This window comes from Oryzias melastigma, linkage group LG9, assembly GCF_002922805.2.
Source record: "Oryzias melastigma strain HK-1 linkage group LG9, ASM292280v2, whole genome shotgun sequence".
Classification (NCBI taxonomy): domain Eukaryota; kingdom Metazoa; phylum Chordata; class Actinopteri; order Beloniformes; family Adrianichthyidae; genus Oryzias; species Oryzias melastigma.
The window spans coordinates 8,097,662-8,114,863 of NC_050520.1; the positions used below are offsets into that span (position 1 = coordinate 8,097,662).

The following is a 17,202-nucleotide window of genomic DNA, read 5'->3' on the forward strand; positions in this document are numbered from 1 at the left end:
AAAAAAAAAAAAAAAAAAAAAAAAAAATCAGAAAAACAACAAAATCTTCCAAAACTATGTGAATGCAGAATAAATTTCTGAACTTAAACAAAGGTCAATGTTTCTATGGGGAGACACCTGAAGTACACGGACAATAAAACAATCATTAGGATTATAAATATAACTTATTCTAGTTTTGTGAGCCACATTGAGTAGTTTAACATGGGTCATGTTGAGGTAGAGAAGCTGCATGAACACCACACAAAAGGTTCAGACTAAATGGGTCAGTATGTAGTAGTTGTCAGGTGTTTTGCTGAGTTTGCCTGTTAATTAGTAACAATAATACAAACATCCTCTGTGGGGTTCTTACCTGGCAGGATCCTTCCACTCGACAGCGGGTGCCAGGGGTCGTTGTCGGTGGCCAGGAACAGGCAGTCCGGGTCCTTCAGGTAGCACGAGGCTTTGGCCAGTTTGAGGAAAGTCAGTTTGTCATCGTGCCCCACCAGCACCGCCTTCACGTCTGGAGCCAGGGCGCAGTCGTAGATGGTGGCGTCCGGGTCGTCGGTCTCCTCCAGGCAGGGGATACCCGCTTCCTGCAGCTCCGTGCGCAGCCCCTCGCAGCCGATGACGAACACCTGCCCGCAGACCTTCACCACGTCTCTCAGGTACAGAGCCGAGCAGTATGACGAGCTGAAGATCTGCTCCAGCATCACGTCGGTGAAGCCCAGCCTGGAGAACTTATGCACGTAATTCTCCCGCGGCCTGGTGGAGTTGTTGGTGACGAACACCACGTTTTTCCCGTGGCGGATGAGCGCGTTGACCACCTTGGCGGCGCCGGTGATAGCATTCTCTCCGTGCCATATGACCCCGTCGCAGTCGAAGAGGAAGAAGTCTTTCGCCTCCAGCAGGCTCCTTATCTGCGGACCTCGAATTTTCTGGCAGCCTTTAAAGCCAAAGGCGCCTGCCATTCCGGCGGCGTTTTCCTTGTTTTCTTCCGTCTTTCAGCCGCTAGTGACGCCCCATAGCAGAGGCGCGTGCATAACACCGAGACGTTAGCTAGCGGAACAAAACGGCAACTAATTCAGTCGAGAATTCACATAGCGGAGAGCCTGTTGTTACTCCGGAGAACAGGCAGCCACATAAACACAGTGGGCTAGCCACGCCTTCCTTATCGAGTTGACCAATCACATTGCGGCACATTTGCCAATCACAGTTAATCTTAGCACCTTTTAAGAGTCAGAAAATAAAAACAGCGCCCTCCTGTGTTCATATTTATAACTTTCATGTAGCAAAAAAAATTTTTTTTGAGTTTCTTCCACTTTTCCGCTCAGTTAAAAAAAATCTGGTTGTTAAATTATTTACACAGTTACAAATGAGAGAATAATGGGTTACAATTATTCCCTTTTATTTCTTCCTTGCACTAATTTAGCCTATTTCTTGCAGCTTTCACAGTACCAGTATTTTTACAATTGTCATTGTCTAAAAATATAATTCAAAAATTATTTAATCAATAGGTCAACATTCTTTATCTTTTTTTTCTTATCCTCATTTCCATTACTCAGTTTTCCCCAGCCGTTTTGTTTTAAATGCAAACAGAGACATTTATTCCCATCACAAACTGCAACACAAACACAAAAGAGAACAATATGATAGGAATTAGGGAATCTGATTATTGTTTTTCTAATAATCTACACCTTCTTTAAAAAAACCCAGTGCTTTGTAATACCATATTTACAATCATTAGTTTAATGTACATCTTGTAAACTGTCCTACATTCAGGGTCATCAGATCACTGCAGCAAAAAAAAAAAAAATCAAGAGTCAGGCAGACTTGATGGCATTAAGGAGAGAATTAAAGGAAGAAGAAATTTAAAGAAAACATTTTAAGAGTTAAAGTTTATATCACAAAACTGTTTTTAAAAGGATGAATGAAAGCCAAACACTAAAATGCTTAGTTGAGAGTTTGTCATAAAAGCAAAGCACAAAAAATGACAAACTGATCATTTTTCAAATGTTACCAATTGGAAACTATTGAAAAATGAAATAAAACATTAAACTAAGATGTTTTTATTTTCCTGTGTGAGACAGGTCATTAAACAAGACAGTCTGAATGTTATAAAACAGGAGAAGAAGCAGATAAACTGTGTTAACTGAAGACATTCATTTTAACTATGATGTCATGTAAATGTATTAACATTTGTAAAAGTTAGATTAACTTCTTCATATTTACGACATAAAATGAGTAAATATTTTGACCACAAATAGCAACATTTCTTCCAATAGAATACATTGTATGCAGCCCCTTTTTTTCAGATTCTATTTAAACTGCTGAGCTGCTCGTCTGCATTTTGTTCTGGTGTGCCAAAAGGTTTCCATGGATGTTCTAAGAGAAAAGAGAAGACATTTAATTAAAATTTAAGTAAAATGTTACGAGTATGCAATTCTCAGAGTAATGAAAAAATAAAAATATAAACATTTCTGCTGAAACTTACAACGAGCAGGTACTGTGTGGAAGTCTCCATCAGCATTTGAATGTAAGGATGTTTGGAGAGAACAGAAAAGGGGATGCATTCTTCTGGTTCATATCCAAGCTCCATGTATACCTGTGTCAATGGCTAAACAGATTACACAAGACTCAAAACGACTATTTTCACACTAATTGTTGACATATTTTAGCCCTTTGCCTTCACACATACCTCCCTGAGGGCCTCCTGACTTATGAGGTCAGTATGAGGGAGGGCGTTGTTGGTCATCTTTGCATCTTCGCAGAAGAGGACTTTCAGCAGAGCAGAAATGGAAACCTTTTCATTCCCAAAAGAAGCGCTTAAGTTGTTATAGTTTCCATCGCCTTCTAACGAGGTCAGCTTTGTGTCTTCCTCTATACTTGGCATAGACTGGAACAGAGACGACAACCACATGTTGAATTTAAAAGGATATATTTGGTACAACTATTGAAAAATGGCAAACAATTGAACAATTTGTAGAAGAAGAAAACAAAATATATATTTTTGGTTTTATGAATTTACCATGATGAGATGGTCCTCAGAGGGCTGTCTGAGAGGCTGTCCCAACACAACACTAAGAGCTCTGACAAACCCTTGTCTGGGGTCGGGGTCAGCGGAGAAATACTGCAGCATGGACACATAATCCAGCTGAGGCGGCGAGACGGAGCTGTCTGCAAACAGCTGGAAAAAGAACTAAAGAGGAGAGAATTAAAACAGCATACATGAATATAGTTTGAAATCTTTGTAACACTTTACCATTTGACATTTCATTACAGTCATGTACCTTGGTCAGGTTTGCGACACGGCTACGAGGAAGTGATTCAGAAAGATCCTCAGACACAATCTGGGCACTCTCATAAGTTAACCAAAGCTCCATCTATTAATTATGAAATAATCAATGGCATGAAAAGTTAAATATACAGTTAACTAGTCACATTGTGTTTAAAACAAACCCATTGTTTCTGCTTGAAAGACTAACCTGCAGGTACTGCTCCTCATTGATGAATCCTGTTTCATAAACATCTGCGAGCTTAAAACTCTGCAGCGCATACAGCAGCTGTGCCAGGGAAGGAACTGGCCAAGGAAGAGAAGCACAGAGAAGAAACCGCCGCCAGTCTATCCGATCATTCGAGTCTGTTAGCACGGACACTATTTCTCCCAGCTGCAATGAAAGAGAAGTTCTTAATAATTTTCTTCACAAAAAAAATCAATCATTAACTTTCTGGTTTGAGGCTGGAGCTCTGTGGTTTCTACCAGTGTTTGATTGTCCACCCACAGCTTTGGAAGATTGTGTTTGCCCATGTTAATGGAAAGCATGTCTTTCAGCAAACTGTGAAAGGAAGAGCTGGAGAGGAAGCCTGAAAGGAGAACCGATGATGGATGCAAGGATAAACACAAAGACCGTTTGACACTGTTGCATCATAACTCGTATTTGCTGTTCACACCTGATGGAGCAACGCTGCTTAACTGACGGTGGATTGATTCTAGAGCGCCTACAGACAGCACAAATCCAGACGGTTTCTCTGAAAGATCTGGATCTGGAGGAGGAGACAGGTTTGTCACCATCTGAGGGTTTTCCTTCAGGTAGAAGTCAGAGCCCTCCTGGAGGAAGGGAGAGCACAAAGTTTGTGGCCAATACGTTGACTGTGATGATTTAAAATGTTACGACAAATACAGAGATGAATAAAAGCACAAACCAACACCACTTCATACTGCAACTTGGCTTCTGCCATGATGTGGTGGTGAGCCATTTCTATCAACTGGTCAATGCTAGAATTAGAAAACAAACACCAAAAAAGTTCTTAGAATAAAAAAGAAAAAGATTTTCAGTCAAAAACCAAACTTTTAACTGACAATTCCACATGAACCAGAATATTAACGATATACGAGTGTGTCACACAGTATCTTGTATCTATGTATTGTCAAGACTCCGGCAATACATATCACGATACTCGAGTCATGATACGATATGTATCCCGATATAATAAAGACAATATTTCCCCTTTTTTTAAAAAAATTATGATTTAGGAATTATCTGAATATGAATACATTTTTGACATAGGTAAAATGATAAAATACATGTTATTTAATGATCAGAACATTAACTATTTGTTTTTACCCAAACAAAATGGTGCTCTTCTTTTGGTAATTTAGGAAATATTTAAATGGAAACCAAAAAGTAAGACTGAACTACATGTTGGCGTATAAATAAATAATTATATATCCCCTCGCCAGCATTTTAATTCAATACAAGTATCGCCACATGAAGTATCGTGATATTTCTCTGCATCAATCAACATGTGGCTTTTTTACCCCTCTGGCTGCAGAACATTAAATGACAGTAATTTTAAGAGCACTGCATAAATTTAGTCCATTAGATTGATGAATTAAGGACTCCTAAAAAAGTAAGATAAATAACATGAAGTTTTTATTTTTTTGAATAAATAAACAGATCTTGTGTGATCTACCATTTTCTCAGAGTGCACAAAAATTCAAATACTGATCAAAATATTGGTAAAAAGTTCTCTAAGTTCTGTCTAGAGGGTTCAAGAGAAAATATGTTTGTGTACACACGTTACATACTTTTTTATATTGGATCTTAAACCATTGAAGTCATATTTGGTCTCAGGTTAACACTAGTAAGTAGGTAAATGAATGGTAGTTTTTCAAAATTACACGCAGCAAAAGAAAATACTTTCATGACTTTCATTGTTACACTTTTCATTTAAGTACAATTCCTGCAGCAGATGTACACAGGGTGTCTTAGTATTGTCACATGTGTCTTTATTAAAACACTATTATTATTAACAAAACACTATTTTCTATGTATATCTCCAAGTTTTATCTGATACCCAGGGCCCAGGTCTCCCTTGAAAAAGAGATCTAATCTCAATAGCTTTCCCTGGTAAAATAAAGATTAAAAAAAATGAAGAAGAAAAAAAAAAGAGGCAAAAGATAATTTATTTAAAGCATAAAAGAAAGTAATAAAAAATACAGAAAGGTGTTGTTTTTTTCTAAGGGGTGAGCTTTGGTCTAGAAAAAAACACCCTGAGTGTCTGCTTTAGTGTTGAAGGTTGCAGACGCCTGGTTTAGTGAAATGCTCCATCTGGTTCATTCACACTCAGAGTGTAAAAATATATGTACAGACAACAAATCTGCAAACAGCCGTTTGTGTGGTACCTCTTCATTTCTGCGCGATAGCGTGCTTGTAGCCAAGTTTCCATTTGGCTTAAGGTCCTTTGTGTTCTACTTTGAAGCGAGTGCAACATCACCAAACCGTGATTTTTCACCAGCTCAAGACGCATCTTTGCTCTGTTACCTAGGAAACATAACACGAGGAACACTAAGGAAATGCACCACAACGGGGATCCTCAACATCCATAAGAGACTCAAGTTATAAATGCTCTGTTTTGCTTTGCGTTCTCCATCTTTTTATAGCCTAAACCTGAACTTATTTATATCAAATACAAAAAAATGAGAAAACTATTTAAAGAACATCAACCAAGCGCTACAAATGCTCTGCAGGTTATTGACTGAAGAGCGAATGTTATGTTCATAAACAGAAAGTTCAGTTTCAGCTTCCGATGACAATAGAACACAACATAAACTGCAAAGGATTTCATTTCACACAGAAGAAATATCAGCAATATCAAGATGTTAACTGATAAAAGAAAATTGCAAACGATGTTTTCCTTCATGCACTTTATTACATTGTGAGATCAAGAATCTAATCAGCTGAGTCTGTTTACCTTCATGATCCAGAGCAGCAGCATACTCTTGATGAAATTTCCCTGTCATTTCCTTGGTTTCAGTTTTCTCAGAGGGGATCTGAGGCTCAGTTTTTTCTGGCTCCTCACCTTGAGCAGGAAAACAAAACCAACAAAAAGATATTGTGGTAAAAAAACAAACATAAAACATGGTTCTTGTAGATTTCCCAGAAAACATGCCTTTTAGTTTTCCAAATGAACGCTTTCCTTTTGGAGTCTTTTTTGCTTTTGAAGAAGCCTCTTCAACCTGTGGTCTCTCCGGCTCTTTAGCTTCCTTTTGATCCGTTTCCTTTAATTCCTGCATGAATGCGTGTGCAGTAATAGCTTCAAATGATCAACATGTAGCACAAAGTGTAAAAAAGAAAAGAATTAAGACGCAAACTCTTACGCAGATATCCAGAGAAATAGGAAATGTTTCAATGACTTTGAGGGCATCCTCGTAGTTACATATGAGTTTGTCATGCAGATGCTGAAACAAATCATGAAAAGGGTCATTATCCATGTCAGAATTCTTTAAAGAATTTTATCATTTTAGCAGGATAAGACGTCTGACTTTCTCAGGTTGGGCCTTATCCGTGCTGGTCGTCATGGAGACCTCCTTTGGGGAAACAGGATGTGTTTGGGGGAGCGTGCTGCACAAAAGAAGAAGAGAATATTGGCTGCAAAGAACTTCATGAATCAGCAACAAACAAGTGTCATGTTCCTCACACTTTCGTGCTCTTCTCTTCTCGTTTATGCATCTCATTTGTGTCCATTGGAATCTCGCTGAGAATGGAAATAAACATTTTTGGACCATGAGTTATGTGTTTTTGTAAATATATCACATTGTTTATGCAGCAGTGCATATGCATGGTTGACATCAATTAATCAACTCTTGCCTTTCATCCTCAGCTTTGGCTTCAGGGATTTCCAGTAAAGGAATATAAGTATTTTCACAGAGGGACTCAAAAGTCACTTGTTTCTTTTGAAGGTTCAAGAAGTAGATCCTTAATATGCACATCGTTTGATGAAAGCGGTTCAGCTCCACCTATAAAACATTATAGTCCAATGTTATGGTTTTCTTAAAAACATAAATCTTCAGATACATTTGTAGCCAAAACAATGACAGAGTAGAAAATCGTACCTGCATTAGGATGGAGTGTGAGTTTATAAGGGCAGCAGTGTGCTCCTCCAGCCATTCGTCACTGAGCAGTGCAGCCTTCTTCTGCTCATCTTGCTCCTTGCATTTATCAGTAGTATCCCACAGAGACTCACACAATTCCTGTAAACAAGTGCCAACATATATCTTAACAGAAGTGACTTTTAAAAATGATTTAATTACTGGTCATGTTTCTTACATCCAGTCTCTGATGAAGTTCTGCCTTGATTTCTTCATCTTCTCTCAGATAATCAGGAATGCTGTTGAAGTCCTTCTGCCAGCGACAGACAAACTCCTGCTTCAAGTTTGGGCGTCCCAAACAGTGCCTGTATCCGTCCCTATGCACAGCCAAAACCAGATATTATCCCCTTTCTGTTATAGCAATAGCTTTAATCAGCAACATTATTTAGATTGTAAACTGAACGTATCACTAATGATCCATTCAACTCGGTGCAAAAATAAATTCAGAATTCAGCAAAATCTGCAAGAAGTTTCACACACTACAAATGTTGAATTGCTGTAAAAGTTATTAGTCTTAATTACTGGTTAGTTCAAGGGTCTGCAACACTTAAAGAGCCAACTGAGTTACAACAACCCAGAATGAGCCATAAAGTATTACTTTACCCTTCAGAGAAATAAGAGACACATTTGTGTATTTATTTTATTGTTACTATTATGATTATTTTGGGCATGAATAAATTACAAACATAAAGAGAAATAGCATTTTTTCCAAATATTAATTAGTTTATAACTTTTGACAGAGATTAACATGACTTCCTTTCAAAATAAAAGTCATGCTGCGTTACATAGGATCATCTAAATGCAGTAAATGTAGAAGTCTAGTGTAATGTTTGGAGTGTTTTAAAAATATATATATTTTACTGTTATGGGGCATCTCTGCCAGAAATGTGCCTATTTAACAAATTACAATTAAATCAGATTTAATTAAGACCCTTACTATATTTTTTTAACTTAAAATCTTTAAATGTGTTAAAAAATAGAAAATGGGCCTAAGAATCTGGTTCTCCCTTCATTCACTGATGCTTCAGTTTGACATGTGATACATATTGTCCTTCAGCTGTTTGTGAATGGGTTTGTTTACTTTTTTTACTTTACAACTTAATTAATTTATACTTCACAGTTAATTTCTAAAATGGAAACGTTTTTTTTCTTTAGCTCAGTAGTTAAAAATGTTGATCTGTAGCCCGGGTTGCAGCCCCCTGATTTAGTAGCTAACCACACATCAGAGGGTGTTTGGAGTTCTTTTAGACCACACGTGTTGTCACTTTTCCATATATATTTTAAAGAAAACAAAGGTATCCCTTTTAAATTCACAAACGCTCCTGTTTTTGTTTCTTGCTTTGGGGTAAAGCTTCATGTGCTGAAGGCTCGGCACAATACCTGATGCTTGAAAGCTCATGAAGAACGACGGTGCGTTGTAAGCGCAGCTGCTGCATGACTTTCTTTATATTATTGACATAAGAATTACAGACAGAATCCCAGAGTGACCATAGAAGCGGTGGGATCTCCTGGAGAAGGACAGGGAGAGGAGAAACTTCATGCATACAAAAAAAAATACAAAAAATGTGTTCTAAATCCATAGTAGTAGCTAGTAAATGCAATATAACATGTACAGCCAACTGAAAAGACAGAAAACAAATTAAGAAAACAAAAACAGCATAATATAAGGTATATCTTACTGGAGAAAGAGGCTCATCCTCATAGTCCAGACTGCATGAAGAAGCAGACCTAAGAAGTTTCTGGACTGGAGAGTTTCTTTGAGACAGTGATGTAGGGGTTCCACTCCTTGACTGTCCGGCTGTATAGTTCCAATTGCATGTTAATAAAGTTTAAGACAGGATTAATAATATTTAATCTACAATCCAATCACCTTTTGGACTTTGAGGTTTTTCCACCTCCGCTCTAGAAAGACGTCGAGCATCCATTGAGCACATGTATGGAGAAGCACCACCTGCACGGGTTAAAAATGTATTTAAAAAAATCCTATTGTGAGGAAATTTCACTGTTTTACTCAATAAGACAAAAAAAGTAAAACAAGACAAAATGACAGTTCAGATTATTTTGAAAATTTGCTTTCAAATTGAATAATAACTTCTGAAAACCTGCATTTTAATTTCTTAAGGCTAAATCAGAGAGCAGTTACCTCTCGGTTTTTTTTCCAGAATCTTTTGTAAGATCAGCTTCACTCTGTTGTAAACCTCGTCCTCGTCTACATCTGCATCCACAGTGACCAAAATGTTTTGCTTTCCACTGTACCATTTCTCCAGTGCTGGCCAGGCACCCTTAAAAGCTGCAATCCTTCAGGGGGAAATCAGGTTAGACGCAGGTCTTACTGGCACAAGTGACTCATCGCTGAATTCTGTTTGTTACCTGTGTGTAACCTCAGCCAGATATAGCATTTTTTCTGCAGGCTGAGAAGCTGCAACGCAGGTATCTGCAATCAAACAAATAATAGAATATATATATAGAAATCCATATTTCTTCTAAAATATAAAATAGCTTGCACTTTCTTTTGCTATTTTGGACTATAGATTAACATTTTTATTCATTTATTTTCTTGTTATTTCATTTTATTTCTTCTGGAGGTCCTTCAGGGCTTCTAGAAAATTGAAAAATTGCTCATATGAAAATTAAAATACTAAAAGATTCAGCTGCATTTTTTAAAATCTAAATTCATTTTAAAACATCAAATAAACCTTCATTTATATAATACTTTTCATGCAGAATATTACATATTAAAGTGCTTGACAGCACCATCCAAACCTAAACAATGTGTGCACACAGAGAGTTTATAAAACAGTCGTGTCAAATTAAAACACCAAAAATGTTCCACTGAATCGTGATTCAAAAAAAAAGCCGAACATACCTGCTTGTCTGTACGCACGTCTGACTGCACACTCGTCAGGAATATTCAGCATGAGAACCACGTCCAGAACCGGAGCAGGGGGTGGTGGGGGTGTGGGAGGACTGCAGTCAGCAATGATATCTGTCTGGTCAATTGCAGCTTCCTTTGTTTCCTCCTCACACCCACCCAGGGCTTTTTCCAGCAGGTGAGCCAGGCTGATGTCAGGCGGGAAACCATCCAGGATCCAACCTGAATGAGCTGGAACTTGACTATTAAAGAGAACTATTTCAATGTTTGAGTTCCTAGTTTCTTTATGTTGGGATAAAGAAACACATCTTTTATTATTATGAAGAGCTTCCAATGAGAGAATGGCAGTATAATTATAAACATAAAAGAACAGGTTGTGATCTCACCGGATTGCTTGTGTCATAATTTCCACTAACAGCTCATTTGGGATGGCGTTCCCTTTCTTCAGCTCTTTATCCACAGCTGCTCCCAGTAGTGCACGAGGAGATGGCTGGTTTAAAGCAAAGAAAAACTAGGTTTAATAACAATTTAAAAATGTCTTTATGTTGCCAAAAATGCAGCAGCAGATCAGATTTTTACCTTAGTGATACAGCTTCTACTTTCTTGAATAGTAATATCTGAAAAAAACAGGCAGAATAACTTTAATTCATTAGGCAGCTGTAGTATTTATTTTATTACTATGAGCAAACAAGGTTACTATAAATGGGAAATAAACACACCGTGTTTGCTTAACCTGGCGGATGCTTTTCTCCTTTTGTCTTTGTCTTCCCTCTTTTCCATCACCTGTAAATTTTATTCATACAGATTTTCCAATTTTCCAGATATTTTACAATATTTCAAAGCTAAAAACAAAACACCACATACTTCCTCTCCATCGTGGTAGGCCTTCAGGGACTCCTCAACCAGAGTGTCGGATGATAAGACATAAATGCCAAGAGCTGAAGCAGAAAACAGCACATCAGTAGAACTAAATAAAGTGTAAGGAGTCATCTTTGAAAGACCAGTCTTTCAGATCTTGACCTCTACAATCTAAATGCTCAAAGGGAAATATTATCAGAGATTATCTGGACATAAGTGTGTCTGAATTTTGAAAAAAATCAACATTTCTTCTTAAATCCTTATGATTTAGGGTGTAATGTGTTTGTCTGATACCTTCAGCAATCCGGTCCAAGCAGGTGGTCTTGCCTGAGCAAATGTTACCAAGGACACAGGCCTTGATGATGAAGTGAGAATATTCAGAGTTCGGTGGTTTCGCAGTGGACGAACAGACAATGTTTTTGAGTCGACGGACAACATTTTCTAGAATACTCTTGGCTGATGGAGGTTTGATCTCGCCTGCCTCCTCTGGCCACGCCCAGTCACCAATCATTTTCTGCAATAAAACAAAAAAAAAACTTTTACTTTGTTCAAAAATATTCTTTAATCATTTGACCTACAGTTTTTATTTTAAAAAAATAATTACCAACAAAGATGATTGTGGTGGGTCAAATATTATACTTACGGCATATTCATGATAGTCCAAGTTGTTGAGAGCCTCCTGCGGTAGCTTTGTAAGATCTATGGAATCCTTTAAAGCAGAGAGTTCAAGACTCTGCTCGTGGCTTGGCTCATAGAGAGGCAGACCTTTAAGAAACAATTCTTTCCAATCCCTCATCGTCTGCTCTGGAATCGTGCTGGAAATATATGGAGTGCCACCATATTGCAAGCAAAAGTCAGTTTTGAGATCAAAATTTTTCAAACAAAATGTAAAACGTTAAGAATAAAACGTTGTAATTTGCAAATATTTGCTTAAAAAATACATTTACATGTGCAAACTTATTTTTTCGCTTAAATTCTTTTTTTTTTTTTTTTTTTACATTTGCAGCACAAATATTTTAGATGCACATTGAATGATTATTGTGCGTCCATATTTTGATCTCCAAGCTGTGACTTTTGATTGCAATATGGTGGCACATTCATCACTGAATAGAATAAAGCAGACAAAGGAAGCAGGGATGGTAAAAAGGAAAATTTGGCTAAAATGAAAACTGACATTTTTTTTAATCTTTTTTGGAATATTCCTAATTATTTTCTTCTTTTCCTAAAGTACATTTCTTTCAAAAACTGTAATTATTATAATACAAACATTTGAATAATTATAGTAATAAGAACAACAATGCAAACATGTTTGACAGGGAACATGCAGAAGCTCAGCTAATTAAAGCCTGCTTTTTATGAAGAAATTTTTTTTTTCCAATTAAAATAGTTTCTTGGAAATTTATGTGGTGGACCAGGTGGCCTTGTGGTAGAGTGTCCACCCCTAGACCAAAAGGTCGTGAGTTCAAATCCACAGTCGAATCATACCAAAAATTCTTAAAATGGAACAAACTACCTCCCTGCTTCACTCAGAAAAAAGTGGTTAGGATTGGGGGGTTAAACCACTGAATGGTTCCAAATGCAGCTGTGTCTGCAGCTCACCGCTCCCCCAGAGGATGGGTCAAATGCAGAGAAACATGGTGTTTTACAAATCTATCTCTACATTCTGCAGTATTTCCTACTTCTCTGTGAGCTGACGGTAATCTCCAACTTTGGTGGCCAGGTCCACGATTTGGTTCAAAAGTTCCTTGCAGTGATTGAAGTATTTCTTCCGTTTGTTTTGACTTTGCTCAGCAGAAATCCTGGTACACAGTTCAACGTCCTTCCGGATTTCTTCTTCACGGGCCACCTTTTCCTGCTGAGCTAAAACCTGCGTGAAGCCCGGTCACAAGGAAGGAAAAAGATTTGAACATAAATAAAGAACATGTTCTTTTACTCAGTGTTGAGATTGTAATTTATTCTTCTTTTTCAGGCAATTTTTTTGAGCTTGCCGCATCCCAAAACCTAATATAAATGTATTCATCAACTCTTTAGGTTTTGAACATTTTGCAGCTCATAGACACTTTAACACTGTCATTGCTATTTATATGAGTAGGCTATATAGTAATATATTGTATTCAAATTCGTCTCTTTAATCATTTTTAATACTTACTACAATCCCGTCAATACATTGTACTATGTATGTATATGTATGTATCAAAAAAACTTTTATTTTGAACTTAAATATATTGTCTAGACACAAATCTTTAGCATTTTTATACACTAAACCCCTGTTGACTCTGTCCAAACCACCAAAAACAAATAAAATCACAATGAAATAATATAAGAAATTATTTTTTATTATTATTTTCTGGTCTCACCGCCTCTCTGTACAGAGCCTCCCGAAAGTCCTTTTCTCTCCTCTCTTGGTACTGCTGCTCTACGAACAGCCGGTTCTCTCGAATCACTTCTTTCTGCATTCGCATCTGGAGCAGCTGAGCCACCAAACGCTGCTCCTGCTTGGTTTGGCGTGTCAGACGCTTCACCAGCTGCTCGTCACGCTGCAGCTCCTGCAGAAACAGTGCAGCGTTGAGCTTGTCTCAGGTTCTTACGATAGAACAGATAAAATCATAAACCGCTATGGTGGACATGTTCTTATTTTTTCAGTAAAAATAAAAAGGTCTAATGCAATAATTGAAAGCTGTTGACCTGTTGAGCAGCATGGGCTTTGAATTGTTCCACTAGGAATCTGTCTTGTCTTTTTTGTCTGCGCTCATCCGCCAAAGCCTTCTCCTTCAGTCTCTGTCGGATCTCCTGCATGTACTTGGTGTTGGACTGTAATGACAATCCTGCCCCACTTTCAGACAATTTATTGCCTTGTTTGGTCCCACTAAGTGAAGCTTCAGCAGGTAAAGGCTGAGAACTGAAAAGGATGAAACACGGATGTGATTAACAAGCACCACACAGTTAAGAGAACATTTGGAGCTTTGATTTAAAGACCCACTTTGATGAAAGTTATATTTTTGGTGTTTTTAACTTGTTTTTGTAACATTCTTTTTCAAGATGAAGGACATATATAAAATATTTAAAGATTAAAACTGAAAAATCGTGAAGGATCAGGACCAGATTCTTAAAAAAAGCAGTTCGAAAATGCTTAGGTTTATGACCCAGCAGCTGCGATGGGCTTGCTATGCTCCAATTCTCATGCCTCCATTAATTTTCCTCGTCTGAGCTGCCATCTGGCTCAAACATGTAGGTTGTACAGTTCTGATATGGTTGCCGTTTTTTTTTTTTTTTTTTTTTTGCTGTACTAAGGAAAATTTCTGATGAACTCTGAAAAAAACAACACATGCTGTATGATTTGGGCTAAAAACTGCATAATTACAAACACAAAGATTTTACAATAGATTAAAATAAATCTGGAGTTGGATGTTAAAGAAAGATTATTTTTGGCATCACCTTGAAGAGGAAGAAAAACCGTAGGTGACACTTTTTCTCATGTTTTTCTCAAACTGGGCAATCTCAGTCTGCACTCTCTGAGTGAACAAAGCACACAACAGCAACACAACAGTAGCAGAGGCACGTTCTGTAATAAAACTGATTCATTGACAGATTGAACAACTGATTAACGTCAATACCTTTGCCTCTTCCTGGATCTTTTGTTGTCTTCTCTTTATTATGAGAGGTGATACACGATACGGGGGCTTTGGCACATGGATGTCTGTGGCCTTTAGTCACAAAAAAAGCATGTCAAAGTGTGTCTAATTCAATACTCTGCATGGGACAGTGGAAATAGGAACAAAAAGGAAGCAAAACAATGAATGAATTAAAAAAAAAAAAAGGATTGTGCCCAATTAATAAATTGTTTGGAATTTATAAAACACAATTTTTGTTAAGTGTTTTGTCTGTACCTTATCAGTGTTTTTCATGATCTTCTCATCCTGAGCATTGAGTAGGCGTTGTAGCTGAAGGCGCTGCCTCCCCACAGTCCTTTCCTTGAACCGGTGGTGTTTATCACTATATAGCTGCAGCTTCTGGTCAGTATCACGTTTCATCACCTGAGGAAGCCGCTTTTAGAAACACAAATATTCTTGACTTTACTTGTTGCTCAAACCTTTTGCGTTTACTTAAAAGGAAAAACAAAAATGAAAGACACATGAAATTGCAACAATGTTTCTTAAAAATATGTAAAATTATAACTGGCCGCTCACATAGATCTTGCGCTCCCTCCTGTACAGATTTGCTTCAGCTCTGGGCTGCTCGACTTCCATCAAGCTCCTTTTCATTTCCGGGCTCTTCCTTTTTTTAAGAGCGTCATAAAGCTGGAAAAGCAGGTGAGCAGCAACACCCTGCTTCTCCTGCATCAGGTCCTGGGCTGTGTTCATGTTGAAGGAGATCCCCAGCAGTTTAAGAGTTGGCTCGAGGCGCATGAAGTTATTCACTTTAGAAATGGAAGTACTATGACAAAAAAGTGTAATTAGAAAAAATGAGTCAATAACTTTAGAAAAAAAACAGAATTTTTCACTTTTCCTATAAGAAAAATGTTTTAAAATGTTAAAAAATTATTTTCAAATTAAATTTAGTTTAATTATGGATACATTGGTTAACCATGTCATTCATATCATAATTGATATATGCATTTCTGAGGTCCCTATCATTAGCATGATCAAAACTTTCCTTAAAAAAACATTGTATATAACTTTGTCCATGTGTTGCAAATATGAAACAAACCACTTAAAATGGTCTATTTAAAGGCAAAAATCTAAGTGATTTTTTTCATAGCTGCTTTTAAGGGGTTGAGTGTATTTTTTGTGCTATTTATCACCTACTTATTTTAATAGAGGTATAGTAACAAGGTAATTTTCCTTTCTGGGATCAATTCTATTCTATTCTATTTAAAAGATACAGCATATTAAAAATGTGTATATTAAATGTGAGTCACTGTGAACACAAGTCAATATTTTTGCATCTTAAACTAATATTGTCGTGAGCAAAAACTTACTAAATCGCCCAAATGTATCAATAATGTATTGATACTATCTATATCTCTTTAGAATTGTGTTTAAAAATGTCTTAATAAAAAACAAAAAAAATCTGTCAATTATTTGGAGAAGTTGGGGGCTCTCTATATTATAAACAGTCTTCTGCTGAGCTATGACAATTAACTATTACTCAGTTTAAGTCTCAGAGGAACTTACTTTTTTTCCAGAAATTTGTTGAAATTATCCTGCAGTTTATACTTATGGAGGATTTCTCCAATCAGGTAACCATTGGAGAAATCTGTAGCAAGAGTGTCCATGCCTGTGAAGAAGAATTCGGTTATTTCAAAGACGGTGAAGCGCATTAAATATGCTTTTTTTTTTTTTTTTTAATTGTTGTAGTGCATAAAAGCTAAATTGTGCTAAAGCTAGGCGTCATGCTAATCCTTACCGACCACTTTAGAGAGCTGGAGCTCCTGGTTCAGCCACCGACACAACAACATTTCGGACATCTTTCTGACTGACACAAATTTTCCACAGATTAAGGAGACAAGCTGTAGACTTCAAACTTTAGCTTATATAAAAACGTATTGTCGCCTCTTTATAGCAATAGTGGGCTGTTTTCGGTTTGTTTGCGGCAGGGGTTTCAGCTATAACCTGTTGTCATGGCGACATGTCAACTGCTTTACGTCAGCTTTCCCCCTTTTTCCGTTTGTGACAGAAACGCCTTCACATGTGCCAACAAGAAAGTAATTAAAACCTCTCACCTGTCTCAGCTTTACAGAATAATATAGTTACTTTTATTTTTCAAACTTTGAAACCTTTTCAGCGTTTTTTTTAATTGATATAAAGTTTATTAGGTCATGTAATTTTTAAAAAACATTTATTAAAAAAAAAAAAAAAAAAAAAGAAACAGCCTCAACTTTGATTACTTACTTTTATTTAAACACCAAAATGCAATGGGCACATCTACAAAGTGTTGAATGGAAAAAAATAAAATAAAACTTTATCTTTATTCAATCTGGTGTCTGCTATGCTGACATCATCAGGCAGCACGTGACAATTTCAGTGGGTTGAACAATATAATGATAACATGATAATAAACACAC

At 37.0% G+C, this 17,202-nt stretch overlaps 2 protein-coding genes across 6 annotated transcripts in view; both read right to left on the bottom strand.

Moving 5' to 3' along the window:
• Window positions 1-1,547, bottom strand: part of LOC112148098 (pyridoxal (pyridoxine, vitamin B6) phosphatase) — a 3,365-nt gene extending 1,818 nt beyond the window's left edge. Inside the window, exon 1 of the mRNA XM_024274897.2 lies at window positions 350-1,547. Coding sequence (XP_024130665.1) covers window positions 350-947 — 598 coding nt within the window. The 5' untranslated portion in view covers window positions 948-1,547. The remainder of the gene's footprint in view (window positions 1-349) is intronic.
• Window positions 1,548-1,702: 155 nt separating this feature from the next.
• spef2 (sperm flagellar 2) lies at window positions 1,703-16,917 on the bottom strand. Of its 5 annotated transcripts, none has more exons than XM_024274894.2 (39): window positions 16,545-16,917; window positions 16,313-16,415; window positions 15,326-15,572; window positions 15,026-15,184; window positions 14,753-14,842; window positions 14,574-14,650; window positions 13,824-14,037; window positions 13,496-13,684; window positions 12,818-13,005; window positions 11,782-11,953; window positions 11,433-11,652; window positions 11,145-11,218; window positions 11,000-11,063; window positions 10,860-10,897; window positions 10,667-10,770; window positions 10,275-10,522; window positions 9,779-9,842; window positions 9,552-9,706; window positions 9,279-9,359; window positions 9,088-9,206; window positions 8,789-8,916; window positions 7,587-7,725; window positions 7,373-7,510; window positions 7,128-7,276; window positions 6,958-7,014; window positions 6,803-6,881; window positions 6,638-6,718; window positions 6,430-6,547; window positions 6,232-6,339; window positions 5,663-5,801; window positions 4,180-4,252; window positions 3,928-4,084; window positions 3,737-3,840; window positions 3,462-3,644; window positions 3,267-3,359; window positions 3,005-3,175; window positions 2,675-2,872; window positions 2,471-2,593; window positions 1,710-2,361 (listed from the first exon to the last, which is right to left on the bottom strand). In XM_024274894.2, the coding sequence occupies exons 1-39, from the start codon at window positions 16,603-16,605 to the stop codon at window positions 2,299-2,301; spliced, it is 4,968 nt and encodes a 1,655-aa protein (XP_024130662.1). In that variant the 5' UTR covers window positions 16,606-16,917; the 3' UTR covers window positions 1,710-2,298. The 5 variants fall into 5 exon arrangements, with proteins under 5 accessions (XP_036069333.1, XP_036069334.1, XP_024130662.1 ...); XM_036213439.1 differs by having other exon boundaries at window positions 2,471-2,581; window positions 2,675-2,926; XM_036213438.1 differs by having other exon boundaries at window positions 2,675-2,926.
• Between the last annotated feature and the right edge of the window lie 285 nt (window positions 16,918-17,202).

Bases quoted from the DNA above. Each gene is read 5' to 3' on its own strand.
- spef2 (XM_036213438.1), bottom strand. From the start codon at position 16,605: ATGTCCGAAATGTTGTTGTGTCGGTGGCTGAACCAGGAGCTCCAGCTC. The intron at 14,038-14,573 runs GTGATGCCAAAA...CATCCTTTTCAG, and splicing joins GGTTTTTCTTCCTCTTCAAG to TTCTCAGCCTTTACCTGCTG. The intron at 2,594-2,674 runs GTATGTGTGAAG...TAATCTGTTTAG, and splicing joins GTCAGGAGGCCCTCAGGGAG to CCATTGACACAGGTATACAT.